The sequence below is a fragment of the Eulemur rufifrons genome, chromosome 30 (assembly GCF_041146395.1).
Source record: "Eulemur rufifrons isolate Redbay chromosome 30, OSU_ERuf_1, whole genome shotgun sequence".
In the NCBI taxonomy this organism is placed as follows: Eukaryota; Metazoa; Chordata; class Mammalia; order Primates; family Lemuridae; genus Eulemur; species Eulemur rufifrons.
This window is the reverse complement of record NC_091012.1, coordinates 75,229,746-75,246,982: the sequence shown is the minus strand read 5'-3', so window position 1 is coordinate 75,246,982 and position 17,237 is coordinate 75,229,746. Positions and strand designations below refer to the sequence as shown.

Genomic DNA, 17,237 nt, shown 5'->3' with positions numbered 1-17,237 from the left:
CTTTTTTTTTTTCTTGAAGATATGTGTAAAATTGGCATCAACTCTTCTTTAAATGTTTGGAAGAATTTTCTAGTGAAATCACCTGGGCCTGGAGAGGTTTATTTTGGTGGAAAAGGGGGTGGAAATTTTAAATTATAAATTTAATTTCTTTTTTAATGGTTTTAGGACTATTTATATGATGTATTTCTTTTCAGTTGAGTTTTGGTAGTTTGTGGTTTTTGAGAAATTAGTAAATTTATTATAAGTTGTCAAATTTACAAGTGTATTATAAATTATGAGTGTATAGTATTCCCTTATTAACTTTTTAATGTCTGCATGTTCTATATTGATATTCTATATTTTATACAGATTAGGTATTTTGTGTTCTCTGTTTTTATTTTTCTATTTTTGTTGATCTTTTTCAAAGAACTAGCTGTTTGTCTCATTAATTTTCTCTATGTGGTTCTTATTTTCAGTTTCATTGATTTATGCCCTTATCTTTTTTCCTTCCTCTGCTTGCTTTGGATTTGTCTTATTCCTCTTTTCTAATTTCTTAATGAAGACACTTAGATTATTGGTTTGACCTAATCTAATGTAAACATTTATTGCTGTAAACTTCCCTCTCAGCAATGCTTTAGCTCTTATTCACACATTTTGATATATAGTTTATTCTTTTTGATTCAGCTTTATGTATAGTTTGTATTTCTTTGGAGAATTCCTCTTTGACTCATTAAATAACATATTTAGAAGTATTTTATTTAATTTCCACATATTTGAAGGTTTTCCTTTTGCTTGTTCTTTGTTGATTTCTACTTTGATGCCATATGGTTAGAGAACACACTCTGTATGATTTCCATTTTTTAAATTAGTTGAAGTTTATTTTATGTCTCCAAATATGATCTATCTTGGTGGAATTTTTGTGGATGCTTAAAAAAATGTGTCTTCTGTGTTTGGATGGAGTGTTCAATATTTTCAGTATCTGATTGATATTGTCTATATCAATTAGATACAATTCATTGATGGGATTGTTCACATCTTCTATCCTCAGTGATTTAATGTTTCCTATATCAATTGCTGACAGTGAGATGTTGAAGTCCCCAGATGTAGTTGAGGATTTGTATATTTCTCCTTTCAGCTCTGTCAGTTATTTTCTTTCATGTATTTTAAAGCTCTCTTGTTTGTTGCATATACATTTTGAATCTTTCTACTAGATTGATTTTTTCTTATTATCTAACATTTTTCTTAGGTTCTAATAATTTTCTTTTGTGCGAAGTCATTTCATCTATTATTAACATAGCCATACCTGCTTTTCTTAGATTAATGTTTGCGTGATATCTCTTTTTTTCATCCTTTTAATTCTGATCTAAGTCAATGATTTCAAGTGAGTTTCTTGTAAGCAGTGTATATTTGGGTTGTGTATGTGGTTTTCATTTTTATTCACTCTACCAATCTCTGTCTTTCAATTGGTGTAGTTAAACTATTTACTTTTAAGGTATTTATTGATAGGTCAGCTCATAAGTCTGCCATTTTATTATTTGTTTTCTGTTTGTTTCCTTTGGTTATCATTTCTCTAGTTCTCTTTTCTTGCCTGCCTGTGGGTTATTTAAGCATTTTTTAGGATTTCTTCTTGATTTATGTATAGTATTTTTAGTATATCTTTTTGTGTGCCTTTCCTAGAGGTTGCTGTGACTTTACTTGAAATCCACTCAAGTGAAGTGTAGAAATATCACTTCCATTTAAATGCCTTTATGTTCCCCACTTTTAAAATTTGGGGAAAGTGTAGGAGTCAGCACATCCAGAGGCAATAGATAAGATGCCCCCTGGAAAATCCACCTTCATAATCATGGTATCTCTGATGCCAGATAAGTATAAAAAGGCTTTTTAAAAGTTTCTACATATTTGGCTTTCTACATTTGCTTTGGGTACAATCTTTTTTTTAATATCCTGAAGTTGTATTACATTAGCTAGTTTTAAAGGAAAGCAAATATAATTAACAAAATATATACCACTATAATTTTCCACCTAGTATAACTTCCCCCTTCACTTGACTCTTATTTTGATAGTAAATCATTCCAAGGTAATGTATCTACATTAAATCTGCTTATTTAATCATGACTTTATTTAAAGAAACAATGGGACAGTCTTTATATTTTGGTGCTGAATATGCTACTACTTAGAAATATGTACTGTGATGAACAAAAGAATCAGAGTGGCAACTCACTTGAGAACAGCACAGATGCTATTAGGGTAAAACTTTTGAGATAATCAGCCAGGGCTCACTGAGTTTCATTTTCTGCCCTTTCTCGAAGTAAAACAAGATAACTAAGTTTGCCATAATACTGAAAAAAAAATAAAAAAAGGTCTTGATGCCCCTAAGGATAAGTTTGACCTTCATAAATTAAGCCACATTTTGTTAGAGCCTTTCTGATGATTTACTTTTGTTCTGGCTTATTATATTGGAAATTGTTCCTATAGTCCATTTTAAAGTTTTGCTATCTCTCTGTAGATTACTGGTTATATTATAAAATATTTTGCTTTCTGTCATTCTTTGCTTACAATGATTATTTCCTAGCCAGGTGATGAATATGAATAAAGAATAATGATTATAATTTCTTTAATCACTTAATAATTTGGGTCCGTGTCTCAATTGAGGCTTTAGGCATCTATCCAGAGAAATTATTCTGAATTTTCTATTAATCACTGCATCCTTAGTGCTGACAAGGCCACTTTCTAACAATAGATCTAATCATTTCAAGATAAGCCACAATTAGAGTGAATATGATAAAAAGCTCATCATCTGGGCCAAGATTCTGATCCCATGGGTATAAGATAGAAACCAGTGTTTCACTACTGATTTAACATCAAGGGCCATGCATTAAGCCATGTGGCTCTGGAGATTTATAAATGTTTAAAGCCCTTAATAAACTTAGCTTTTTACTTTTGGACCATAGTCACTAGCTGAATAAAATGTTTGATTTTTTGAAACATATTTTATATGCTTCAGGCAAACCACTAGATTAGTATTATATAATTTTCTATAATTCATTTTCGTGAGGTAGTGATTCACTTGGGACCCCAAAGCAAAAGTTTCCCCACTCACAATGTTTTAATACTACTCAAGGTACTTTTATACATATCAGCAATTAATTGATCACTCTATGTATTTTTTAGTAGCTGACTTAATCAGTAGATTGTAAGATTTTTCCTTATTTCTCATAGTATTTTCAAGGTTTCACTCAGTGCTTGGTTAAAATAATGATATAATTATACCGGCCAGTATTTGTTGAATGTGTACTGTAGGGCTGTATGTTAGCACTTTACTGTGTTAAGTCAATTATCTCTGACAGTCACCCTATCACGTAGTTACTATTATTGTTGGTGTTTTACAGTCGAATAGACTCAGGCAGGGAGTAGTTAGAGTAATTAAGCATTTTACATGAAGTCTTAGAGTTAAGTGGTGGAATTTGAACCAGTCTACTTCCAGAGCCTGTGATCTTAAATGGTATGCCTGTCACATAGTAGATGCTCAATAATATTTGTTGATTAATAAAATTCCGTAGTTAAATCTCCCAAAAAATTACAACTCTCTCATTCTTCCAAAAATACCAACAATAAATAACCAATAATAAAAATAAAACTGTCCTGAATACAGAGCTCTGCTGAGAATAAACTCAGCCAGAGAGATAAATGGAACCATCGACTGTTTTATGTTGAATTGGAAGCTGAAAATAGCAACTTCAATATGGTTAATTGGGAAAAAAAAGAAAATCTACATGATAGATTCACAAAGCAGTAAAAAATGTACAAGCTTAAAATATTTTATATACTTTAAGAGCTAAATACTGGGAAGATGCCTGAGGCAGATGAGCCTCTAGGGAAATGAAATACCTTTTTAAATAAGGCTCAGATCCTATCTTATGCAGTTTTAATGTAAGCCTTTGATAATTCAAGACTGGATCACTCAGGAAGAGTGCTTTTATTTCTGTACTATGGAAATCTGGCAGCATCATAGATATTGTAATTGAGCTGTGGTAAATATTAAGTTGTACCCTTAATTAATGTTCTTTTCTTTATCTCTTCTAAGGCTGTAACTAAATATTTAGAAATTTTTTCTCAGAGATAAAATTTTATAATGATACCTCTATTAACAAAGAAAAAGCTCCCCCCAAACTATTAATATTTTCATTCTACTATACGCTTGTCTCTATTCCCTTATGGGGGGCAAAAATGAGCACATATGTCTATATTGGCAATCACTGTATACTTAAGAGCTAGCCTAGTGAATGAATGAATGAGGTAGAAATGGTGCAGGAAAATAAAGTTTATCCTAGGCTGTAGATTTCCCAGCTTTGACACACTGTGCAGTCCTTTCTACCTGAAGGGAAGCTAGATTATTGATCCTTGGTCTTTTCTCCATACACAGGATGTTGTCTTTACATATGATGCATCAGAATTAACCAGTTGGAAACTCGGTAGAGACCTAAAAACGCTGAATTGAAATATTGTCTACATCATAGAAAATAAGCTGATTAATACTCAAAGCTCCATGTTACAGAGCTGGCTATGTTACCTGCGTATGTAAAAATACTGAATATTCTAATAGCTAATGTGTAACCGTAAATTTTTGAGGGCAAAGTAACTTAAAGAACTCCGGTAGATAAATACAAATGTAATTGCTTAACATGAAAATCAATGAAAATGTCTACACTGTAAAACACATCAGAATGTTCTTTCTCTAGCATAGATGATAATTTAGTTAGGAATTGAAGTACTATAGAGGTTATATAATGTTCATCTATTCATATTTATACGTGCATATGTGAAATATTAGTCATCTAATTTATTTATTGGTAGGTATTGAGGCACATTGCACATGAACTCTTGGTAGTATAATATATTTATATCTAAGGTATATAGCAGGCTGTAGTAAAAAGAGATTTACATCCTTATTATAGTCTATGTGATTTTGACAAATAGAAATCTGTGTCTCATTTTCCACAAATGTAAAAATAGAATAGTGTTATTTACCATGATAAATATTTAAAGATGTATATTAAATATCTAAGACAATGTTTGATTCAGAGGACACTTAAAAATAGTAGATGCCAAAAATAGTTGAGGACAAGAAGGAAGAAAGGAGGGATGGGGAGACAGAGGAGCTTATTTTACCTTCAAAATAGTCTCTAAAGATAGGAGGGATATGGATTGTCATTGTTATCCCCATGTTACAGATTAATAATCTGAGATTCAGGGAGGTCAAGGGACTTGCTCAGTGTCACATCATTCTTTGGTCCCTTGCAGTATGATAGTATTTTATTTATCTGCCCATTACAATACATAAAACATTATATTGTAATTAGCTATTTCTATTAAACTTTAAGTCTATTAAGCCATAAATTCTTCTAGGGCAGAAGCCTCATCCCATTCATTTTTCTATGATGTAGAAAACTTGTACATAGTACTAAATAGGCTTTTACTAAATGTTTCACTAATGAATGAGTGATCTGGGACTGTAACCTCTATCTGGTTAGTTAAAACCTGATACTTTTTCTATGCACCATATTTACTTACTCATCTCACTTATCTAGAAACTTACATTTTACACAAAATACAGTGGTTTGTGGTCAATAGTAATTCAAATAGTATTTGAATTCAATTCAAATACATTTTGGTTTGATAAATTAGTTAATTGATACAACTCATTTTATGACTTAGCTCCCTTGTTTCCTGAAACGGAAGTATGTGTCTTTGGCTATGTACATTATTTCCCAGAACTGCTGCAATAAACTGCCACAGCAAACTGCCACACAATTTGGTGGCTTAAAACAATATAAATTTATTCTCTCACCATTCTGCAGGCTAGAAGTTTTAAATCATGCTCCCTCTGAAAACTCTAGGGAAGAATCCTTCCCTGTCTCTTCCAGTTTCTGGTTACACTGGCAATCCTTGGCATCCCTTGGTTTGTAGTTGCATTGCTCCAATCTCTGCTTCCATCTTCACATGGCCTTCATCTTTCTGTGTGTTTGTGTATGTCCTCTGCTTATAAGAACATCAACCATTGGATTTAGGGATCACCCTATATCCAGACTGATTTTATTTCTAGATCCTTAACTAATTGCATCTACAAAGACCCTATTCCCAAATAAGGTCATACTTTGAGATGTGAGTGGACATGAATTTTTAAAGGACACTATTTTGCCCTCTGTAGCTATTTATTGTGCTTTATTGGAGTTGATAGTGTTGAGACAGGCTTAGTGAAACAAATCTAAAAACAATCATTAAACTGAAAAAAAAAAGAATGGCTTTATCTTGATCTTCAGGTTTCTTAGATGTTTTGAAATAAAGTTGAAAATTCCACAGAAAATTCACTGAAAGTGGAAGTTCAGCATGGAATTGCTAGAGGAGTTTAAAAAAGGGAGAATATACGAGTGCCAACTAAGAACTCAGGGAAACTATATGATAATCCCAGAAGATAATATTTTTCTCACCTACGAAATAAGCAAGAGATGGCACCAAGTAGCAGATAATTATAATAAATTCTCAATCTGTTACAAGCTAGGAAATGTAACATTGAAACTCAAACTTTAGGGATAATTTGAATGGAATGAAATCATAATCTAGGTTCGAGTTATTATCAGAAAAGTATATACATAAGTAGTCTTTATTTAGGATGACTATACAGCATTTAGCTTTCACTTGAGACTCATGCTAATGAATTCATACTACTATTTTCTTTTTTAAATTGATATATAATAATTGTACATTTTATGGGGTACATGCAATATTTGAATACATAAATACAATGTATAATGATCAAATTAGGGTAATTTGGGTATTCATCACCTCAGACATTTATCATTTCCTTGTGTTGAGAACATTCCAAATCTTCCAGCTATGTTCAAATGTGTAATACATTATTGTTAACTATAGTCACCATACTGTGCTATAGAACACAGACTGAAGGAATAAGTTCTAGTAATACTACTTTAAAATACAATTTGGTCTATCCTGGAATTTGATATAAAGGCAAGCTTAAAGTTGGCATTTTAACTTTTATTTGTTATAGATATAGTTTGTTATGCTTTCATCTAATATGAAAACCAGGTATTCACAGAATTAAGCAGTCCTGAAGCTATTTCATTTTAAAAAATGCTTTCCTGCTAGTAAATAAGAAAGATCATTTGTATTCTGTTGTTTATTCTCATAATCACTTTATTGCTTTGATGTTCATTTTGCAAACATCTACAAGCTTTAATAGACACAATGCAACATTCTCAGTCAGATTTTCACATTTCACAAGAATGGTAGGTTAAGATGATCTGTAATTTAAAGTGATATTGGATACATTTGCATACATCTTTAGCAGGAAACAAAAGTATCTTTATGCAAAATTCAAACAATTAAAAATGAAACATTGTTTCAACTGACATGCAATATTTTCAGAAAGCAGATGTGTCTGCCACATTGCTTTTGTTGTTGTCATAGTATGTTTCAGGGCAAGAGTAGAGTTTTGAATAAACCAAAAGGATTATGTGAAACAAGGTGCAATTGTACTCTAACTCAACTGTGGCTCCTGATAAGAAGCTGAGAATTTGGTATCATCTGTAATATTCTGCTTCTAGGTCATCTTGAGAATATCTTGTTCTTGTTTAGCTTTGTTAGATCGATGCTAGCATCCATTTTGAATAAAGTGCTGCTGTTTATTCTTTTTGATTTGACTCTTATTCTGGTGCTTTGTATTATCTCTGCATGTTCCAATTCCAAGGTACAGTATTCATAAAAAATAATTTCAACTAGATTTAATCCAGTACTCTGTATTTCTTTAGTTCTTGTCCAGCAACTGCAATGTCATTGTTCCATATATTGTATCTCTTCTTCCAACTGCCTTTTCTTTCAGATTTTAACAGTGATATAAAGTGTAGATTTTAATAACTAACAATTTGATAACCTTTTTTAAAAGTGTCATTCATTTTAACAAAGGGAGTTTCCTTATTTAAAATATGTACTTCAAATGATGAGTAAATTCATATCAGGAAATAGGTAAATTTTCAACCCTCTGGAAGGATGAGTTTGGCACTTTGTTAACAGGTATCAGCTCATATAGTAGAATAGTTATGCTACAAAATTTTATTAATATAACTAAACTAATTTTGGATACTAGTATATAATGTTTAAAAATATGGATACTAGTATATAGTGTTTAAAAATATTTGGACAGATATAGTTAATGTTTAATTATAAAGTTAAGAGCTTAAACATAAATCAACTTGTTGACAAGGCTGTGGAAAAATTAGAACTATCAGATATTACTGGAAGGAATGTAAAATGGTGTATCTGCTTTGGAAAACAGTCTGATAGTCTCTCAAACAATTAAATATAAAGTTACCATATGGCTTCACAGGCTTCTAGTTTGTTATGTTACAAATACACACACATGGATAAGAAACCTTCTTTTCCAGTTTAATCCATCCATTAGACAAATATTTATTTAGGATCTATTATGTGTTCACAGGGATAAATATTTTCATTTTGGCCATGGCATTTAGAAAAGGTATCATCATTACATATCCTGTATAACACTGTCAGTATCCTTCTGATAAGTGTTTTTTTGTTAAATATTGACCGCTATTGGACATCTTAAGTTGATATTGCACCTGATCCAGTGGACAAATATTTTGTGATAACTGGTGTTTTATTGGGTGAGATTGTAGTCAATGTTCAAAAGGAATCTGTGCTCATCAAGAGCCTTGTCTCCAGGCCGGGCGCAGTGGCTCACGCCTGTAATCCTAGCACTCTGGGAGGCCGAGGTGGGCGGATTGTTTGAGCTCAGGAGTTCGAGACCAGCCTGAGCAAGAGTGAGACCCCATCTCTACTAAAAATAGAAAGAAATTATATGGACAGCTAAAAATATATATAGAAAAAATTAGCCGGGCATGGTGGTGCATGCCTGTAGTCCCAGCTACTCGGGAGGCTGAGACAGGAGGATCACTTGAGCTCAGGAGTTTGAGGTTGCTGTGAGCTAGGCTGACGCCACGGCACTCACTCTAGCCTGGGCAACAGAGTGAGACTCTGTCTCAAAAAAAAAAAAAAAAAAAAAAAAAAAGAGCTTTGTCTCCAGAACATGCTCTGTTCCACTCCATTCCTAATCAGCAGATAGGGTATGACTTAGAATAAGCTCTATTGTCTTTATCCTCCAGTAGGTTTCTTCCTCTTTCTGTTACCTGCGTGTAGAGATGTGGCTTCCTTGACTTCTGACTCCAGTCTCACTGCCTTTACCCTATCATCAATCTTAGTGGTCAAAAATTCCTAATACTTGTATTCAGGAGGACAGCCACTCTATAAGCAGCAGCAATACACAGGAATGCCCTACTTGAAGCCAGAATGAATATAACAGCTGTACTTTATATAGGCAAGAAAATAAGAAGAGAAGTTGTATACCTGGAGATGGGAAAAAGAAGGAGTTAATGTTGTATAGAGACTGTACAAAAACAATATGCTTTGGGGTTATAGATCTTTTGTAGACCTCACCCTATGTGCTTGTGGTTTGAATGCACAGATCTGAAACAGACAAAGCTAATGCACCTGGTTCTCACCAATCACAAAAATAACATAGATATTGAGGAATACCAAAATTATTTGATCTTGTTTCTTTCAACTGCACCAATAGAACTACAGCCTCAGTGTATACATGAATAATTTTTTACTGTGGTGACTTACCTGACACCATTTTCTACTGTACTGAATAATACTATGTGATTTAGAAGAGAACTGACTAAACATTTAGGATGTTTCTCCAGTTGGATCATATCCTTGCCGTTAACGAACTTTGTTACCTTTTATGCACACTGTCTTCTGTTCCTCTCTCTGACCAGTTGCATTCAATTAGCTCTGCCAATCTAGAAATTTTGATGTAGTAGGAGAAATAATCATCTATTGGTGGTGTTAGAATTTATTCACACCCAGAGGTTAATAAGACCATATGAAACTACATAATGCATACTATGCAAAAATCTGAGCCAATAAACATTCAGACTGGTTAACTTTTCTCCCCTCCTTACTATGTATAATGTAGTTTGGACAATGATTTTGTTGATTTAATTGTGGTCATTTGGGGTCCAGTTTTTAAATAAGGGAATACAAATCCATGTCTCCATCAAAATAGAAGTTGCTTTTCAACATGTTTGTTCCCCTTCCAGCATTGATTTTAAAAAAATGTTTCTATCATCAAATCTGATATCAATTTGCCAACCTACTTGCCTGCCTGCCAATGTATTTCTGTGCTTTCTTTTAATTCTAATGCTTGCCTAGTAGTCATACACTAGAACCCACACATGGTGACAGATTGTGTTGTGTCTGTGTGGTGTGGATAAATGCAAAGACTATCATTTTAATATTAATATCTCACATTATCTATTTTAAACTTTGCTCAATGGAAATTCTGAAATAAGCACAAAAGTAGCACAGCATAGGCAATGCTATTAATTAAAATACATAAATTAGGGAAATAAACACATATTCTAGAATTGTCCTTTTTCATTGCAATGGTGAGGAAATGCTCACCTCAAAATGTTCACTAGCCTTAAATATTTGTTAACTAGTTAACTTTTCAATAATTCACTAAATAATTTATCAAGATAGATATGATTAACATTTTTATATCTTTGCTTGGCCAACTAAAAATTTTAATGCTTTTACATTGTTCAATAAGTGGTAAAACATCTAACTGAAATCTACTGTGTTCTTGAAAGTAACTTCTAATTAAGCAAACATGAAAAGATCCATTGTGATTTCACAAAATAGTGAATAGTATTTTTTAATGTTATATTCTTAAATATTATTAAAGTTTTGAGGTTTTTTAGTCCTTGTGATTATCTCTTTTGGAAAGTTAAAAATTTAAATCTATTATTTAAACATCATCATTCATAATAAAGAGAGATGTAAATACTGATTGTTTAAGGACAGTAAAATCCAAGGACACTTTCTTGGAAGAGATTACTCAAGGCATTATCCTCAGGCTATGCCTTCACAGACAAATTGAATTCTAACATTGAGCCATTGATGGTTGAATTTGATCAATGCAGACAGACAATATGAATATCTTAGGCTAAAAATAAATACCCAGTGTGGAAGGACAAAAAGCACACTTTTATTTTCTAAGATAATAGAATTGTGCTTATATCTGGATGCTTACCTCAATTCCAATTTTGGAAACTCAAGTTACATTAAAATGACAGGAAAAAAATCTGCTCTCTTGGTCTGGTAATAAGGCATTGACTAAAAAATATAGAACATTCATCCTCTTACAATATGGACTGTATTTTCCTTTGTATTTACTGTTATTTCAGAATCAACTCTACACTTAATTTTTTGTGATTCTTTGTATTTCAGAAGGCTCTCTAAGGAACTTTTACATAATTGTAGAAAGGTCAAAAAATGAAACAAAATTGAGGAGAAAGGACTTTTGGGAACATTGTTAGCTAAAAAATGTGAACATTTGATCCACCTTTTTTTTTTTTTTTTTTTTTTGAGATAGGGTCTTGCTGTCTTCCAGGCTGGAGTGCAGTGGCATCATCATAGATCACTGCAACCTCAAACTCCTGGGCTCAAGAAATCTTCCTGCCTCAGCCTCCTGAGTAGCTGGGACAGTAGTTGTGCGCCACCACACCTGGCTAAGTTTTCTAATTTTTGTAGAGACAGGGTCTTGCTCTTGTTCAGGCCTCAAGCCATCTTCCCACCTCGGCCTCCTAAAGTGCTAGGATTACATGGCATTTTAATCCTCTAAAAAGGAGAATGAACCTAAAAGGACAAATGGTGTAAATGTTTCCAGCATTTTAAAAAGTAAATTAGCCTGTCTCCTGAGGGTGATTGAGGGGAGAAAAAGTCTTAAATAACATGAACAGAATGACTGCATCATGATGGTTTTAAAAAGGATTTAGTTGAACAGAGTTGAATTAAGATGCCCCTAAGAACCACCAAAATTATTGATTTAACATTTGGAGATAGTATGCTGATGCTGTATAGATATTTCTTACGTTTGCTCCCAATTCATGAATTTCCAACCAGCTTAGTTCCTCTTGTTTTAATTAAGAAATGTGTTAATGCTTGACATAAAGGCTCATTCATTTAAAAATGGATAGAAAATAAAATGATATCATAAGAGAATGTCTAATTGGAAGGGTGCCTTTTCTTGGTTAATGCCTAAGTGGGCTAAGCATATAACTTAATTTTTTGATGCCAACTGAAATTTTTATATGGCTCTTCATATTGTTGCACAAGATTTATGACGCTGTTATGTCCCTTTACTGAAACCACTGAAGAATGTAGCAGTTGAGCAGATGAAAGCAGTTTCTGCAGAAGAACAAAATTGTGTACTATCACACTGGGAAAATTGACATGCTTTTTTTAAAAATGTATTTGCAGTAAATGAATTGGAGCTGATTTTTCTTTTTCTTTTGTTTTGTTTTCACTTGCCTCCATTTAACCCTAAATCAGCGGAAATCGGAGGGGAAAAAGGCGGGAAAGGTAAGACTGCACATTTCAAAGAAAATTGATTTCAAAGTATGTCTTTTTTTTTCTTAAATTCCTGAAGCTACAGTAGTTACTCCATGGAGTTAAAACTGTAAGTATTTAAGATGACATATGTTATGGTTCTGCCTTAAAAGAGATTCAAACTGAGCAGTCTTCACATTTTGTATCACGTACACGGTCCTGGAAGCAATTTTCAAGTCTTATTTTATTTTATTTTTCACCAATACTTTTTTTTCCCACTGTGCCAAAACAACATACTGTTGACAGTATCACTTTGTGAATGTTCTGGTAATACAGTTATTGTATAATAAATTTTAGCAATAAAAAAGGAACGATTTTAGTGTCATTTCACATTTTAGCAGTGACAGCAAAAGTTAATGAATATGAATCATGAAGATATCTGATAGGGTCACAGGGAAGAATACTATAACTAAACATGGGTAATCAGAAAAATGATATTCTCAGAGAAACTTGACTTTGGAATGTCATCTTTCAATGTGGAAATTTTTAGTTCTTTTCAAATATATATGAACAGTGCAGTCTTCTAGAAAAAGTAGTTTTTTTACTGTTAAAAAAGTAAACTATCTTACATATTGTTAGATCTTAATGACCTCACTAGTAAAACTGCATTACCACTAAAAATAAACTGTTTTCTAGTTGCTCACTGACATTTATTTCCTAGCATTTATGACTTGGTTTCCTTACCATGTTTGAGGTTGAAAGAAATGAGTTACACTTAAATTTCTAATAGAAAATGTATTGGAAATTAAATTCAGTAAGCCTTAAATGCTATCTATATTAGGCACCATAATGTTACCATTACTGTTACTAGGTTAAATATGTATAATCTTTAAGATGAATTATCTTATTCTAATTTGATAAACTAAATTTTATGTTTGAAAAAGAACTTGCCAGAGAGTGGTCTAGGCTATGCCAGAAAGTAATCTGTTAGCCTTAGATGTATTTATCAAGTATGATAATTACCTGAAAATGGAGTTTGACTAGAATGCCAAAATAAATTTTCATTAATGTTTGAGAGACAAACTAAAATAACAGCATCATAGAGTTTTAAATCAATATGCCTTTCCGAGAGATTTCAAATGCCTCTCTGAGTTATCTTGAGTATCACTGTGGCCTTGGAATGATGACTTTTTCAAAGTGAGCTCCTCCCAGAAGGTGAAAGTTTATAAAGTTTATAGAAAAGTTTTCAAGTTGAAAAGAGGGATGCAAGGGTAATAAAATGTCTCTGGCTGTTACTGTGTACTGTGGGATCATACACACACACACACACACATATATATAGATATGTATATATACACACACACATATATATATACATATATATATACACACACATAGAGACAGAGAGAGAGAGAGAAAATGAGAGAGAAGGTACAGATTTTAAGTGTTTTAACATTCTCAATCATTCTAGTAAATTTGAAAATAGACCTGTTGCTCAGTTATTTAAAAGTTGGCATTTTGAAGAAAAGAAATATTGGCACATTTTACCTAATGTAGTGACTCTGTAATAAGGACATATCTTTGTTTAAAAACTTTAGGACTCTGTATCTAGCACTGAGAGGTGAACCCATGTTCCAGTTCAGAAAACACCTAAGTTATGACATTTCATCATAAAGCACTTCAATAGCAGATTGTAAAACATCAGTATAATCACAATATAAGGACCAATGGAAAAGACTTTTTTATCAAATAAAAACAAATCTAGACTTAGATAGGGAGACAATGTTCAGAAGGAAGAATATTTCAGTAGGGAGAAGGCTCTGATCTTAGAAATCTGCAAGGGCCTCAAAATTCAACAATTTTTTTATATGGTCAGGAAGGGCAAGCACAGATAAGCAGAATCTTTTAAGAGAAGGCTGCACACACAAGAGAAATGTTCAGTGGAGTCCAGGAGGAAAAATGTCTTGCTGTGGTCAGCTGATTCCCAGAACAAGCTAATGGTGGGAACACATTCCACTTTCTTAATGCTTGCTCAGGCTTGGAGTGTCAAGCCAAGTTTAGTGGCCTGTCGAAAGGAGAGAAACCTGTCTAAAGTTTGGTTGAGACAAAACAGAGGGCTAAAAATGGACAATTGTGAAGAGTTGATCAATTTTTTCCACTAGCTTTCTATACCAAAGTAAGCATAATAAAAATAATCTACTAATCCACTTACTCTATTCTAAGCACTGAATATGCACACATGTGTATACATATACATATGTGTGTATATATATTGGTATGCATATAGTTATACATATTCTTGCATACTGATATACATAGTTAATCCTCACAGTAATCTCATAAGCTCTTTTACAGAGGAGGAAATGGTGGTACAGAGAGCTTAGGTGACTTGACTAAAGTTACAGAGCTAACAAATAGAAGAGCCAGGTTATTTTTTTTTTTTATGGAAAACTTCTCTTAAAACTTCAGCATATTACAGGGGTACAAACTTTTAGGTTACATATATTGCCTTTGCACTGCCTGAGTCAGAGCTATAAGCATGTGCATCTTCTAGACGGTGTACACTGAACCCATTAGGTGTGAATATACCCATCCCTTCCTCCCCCTCCCACCGCCCAACACCTGATGAATGTTACTTCCATATGTGCACATAAGTGTTGCTCAATTAGTACCAATTTGATGGTGAGTGTATGTGGTGCTTGTTTTTCCATTCTTGATTGTCTGTCTTCAGAATCCCTCTTTTAAAAAAGAGAGGAAAAAACTTGGAATCATACAACAAATACTTCTTTTGTCTCAAAATAGTTGTTTTTATTATATTTTATTAGTAACATTTAATATATGATGTTTCTAGAGGAGCAATTTTTAAAAATATTTTATTTCTATCAATTATGTTGATGCTGCAGACCTATCGAGTTGTTTTCACTAGTCTACACATTCCATACCTAGCCTGATAGAAGTGCTTAACATATACCATGGAGATTTGGTCTGTCCTCTGATGCCCTTTATTTTTGGTTCATTGCATTTATGTATACCTTTTGAAGGGTATTTTGGATATTAAATTCAAGAAGCTATAAACCTCAAATATATTAAGTGTCAGAATATTCATTAACTTTGGATTTATTGCAAATGTTTCCATAAAAAGTTGAATTAATCTCTTGAACTCCTGAACTTCACCTAGTCAGGTTTTTTTTTTGAATTATAAAATACAGCTTTTATGTTCAGTTTAATTCAGAGTAAGTAAAAAATGTAAGGATCCTGCATTTGTAAAAAAGTAAGGCAACACATTATCTTAACTAAGAATAAGGGTCTAGATGAATACCTTATTATCTTTTAGATTCTAAAACATCAAAGGACAGTAGAATTTCTCAATGACTCTTCTAGATTTAAATTTAAATCACTTCAAAGGTCTCACCAAACAGGACCTATTTTTAGATTCCAAATCCCAGGTTTAATTTACAAAGATAGACACCTTTTCTACCATCTCTTAAAAGATTACATTTCACAAAGAAGCTAGTGGTATTCAAACAGGAAATAAAAGCAAATGCCACACTCCACAGTTCATTCATTCTTTAACCAGTTGGTAATTTAGCTGTCTAATAGCCAATTAGGAGGAAAAACACATTTCAACACATAGCTACCTGTGATTGAATAAATAGTGTAAGCAATATTTATTTTCAACTAAAACAAAGAAGAGGAATTTTTTGAACCTGGTTAATAGGTACAAAAATTTTCCCTTTATAAACATAAACTGGTTTGCCAATTTGATCTACTTGCTTTCCCTTAGTTAACATTAACCTGAAAATTTCCATGTAGATTGTTTTTTCAAGATGTCTTTCCCATTTGGCTAAGCCTGAGTCAAAATTGCCCTTAGGGTTTGCACAAATGGCCAAGGTTGTTAAAGAGTATGTTCACCAAAGTGCTAAACTGAAGATGACAGAAACAGAGCTGACTGAGATTCTCAAAGGAATATATTTCTGATTTCTTTATATCTGCCTGAGGTGAACGTACAAAGTGGCTTCTTTCAGACTAGTATAGTAGATAACAGAAAAAGTAGCTATAGTAGCAACGCAAGTAAAAGCTATTCTTCATCATTGGCGTATCTTCTCCCCTGATATTTGTGTACTCATTTATTCCAAGGCTACTTGAAGACAAGGAGAGCAAGATGAATGTTTGAGCAAACATATATTAAAATACCCATTTTGCTAGTGTCTCTAAGGTACTTGTTCATCCCCTATTTTGTTCAGCCATCCAGAAATGTTTGGAAGTTCTGTCTTCAGAAACTCTCCTGAAGGTGCAATTTAGAAGTTTGAATATGGAAAGGCATTGTTTTAGTTCATTTTCTGTTGCTGTAACATAATACCATGGACTGTGTAATTTATCAAGAAAAGAAATTTATTTCTTATAGTTCTGTAGGCTGTGAAGTCCAATATCAAGGTGTTAGCATCTGGTGAGGGCCTTCTTGCATCATAACATGGCACAGAGCTCACAGGGTGAAAGGGTAAGAGTGTGCATGTAAGCTGAGGTCTTTCTTCCTCTTCTTATAAAGCCACTAGTCCCACCATGGGAGCCCTACCCTGATGACTTTATATAATCCTAATTACCTCCCAAAAGCCCCATCTTCAATCAATATATGAATTTGAGGATTGAGTTTCCAATACATGAAATTTGGAGGGGGTGCATTCAAACCATAACAATCACATTGAGATGCTTTTTAAAGCTTATCTCCAAAGGAAACAAATTCTAATGGTATGTTTCTGAAATGATATGTC

The 17,237-nt window shown here is 32.9% G+C and overlaps 1 protein-coding gene across 2 annotated transcripts in view; it reads left to right on the top strand.

Moving 5' to 3' along the window:
• The window catches only part of PCDH11X (protocadherin 11 X-linked), a 765,380-nt gene that overhangs the window by 338,969 nt on the left and 409,174 nt on the right, over positions 1-17,237 (top strand). The window contains exon 5 of one of the 2 annotated variants that reach the window (XM_069463667.1): positions 12,472-12,501. The exons of the other annotated variant lie outside the window; for it this stretch is intronic. Within the exon in view, the coding sequence (XP_069319768.1) occupies positions 12,472-12,501 (30 nt within the window). The remainder of the gene's footprint in view (positions 1-12,471; positions 12,502-17,237) is intronic. 2 annotated transcript variants of the gene reach the window in all.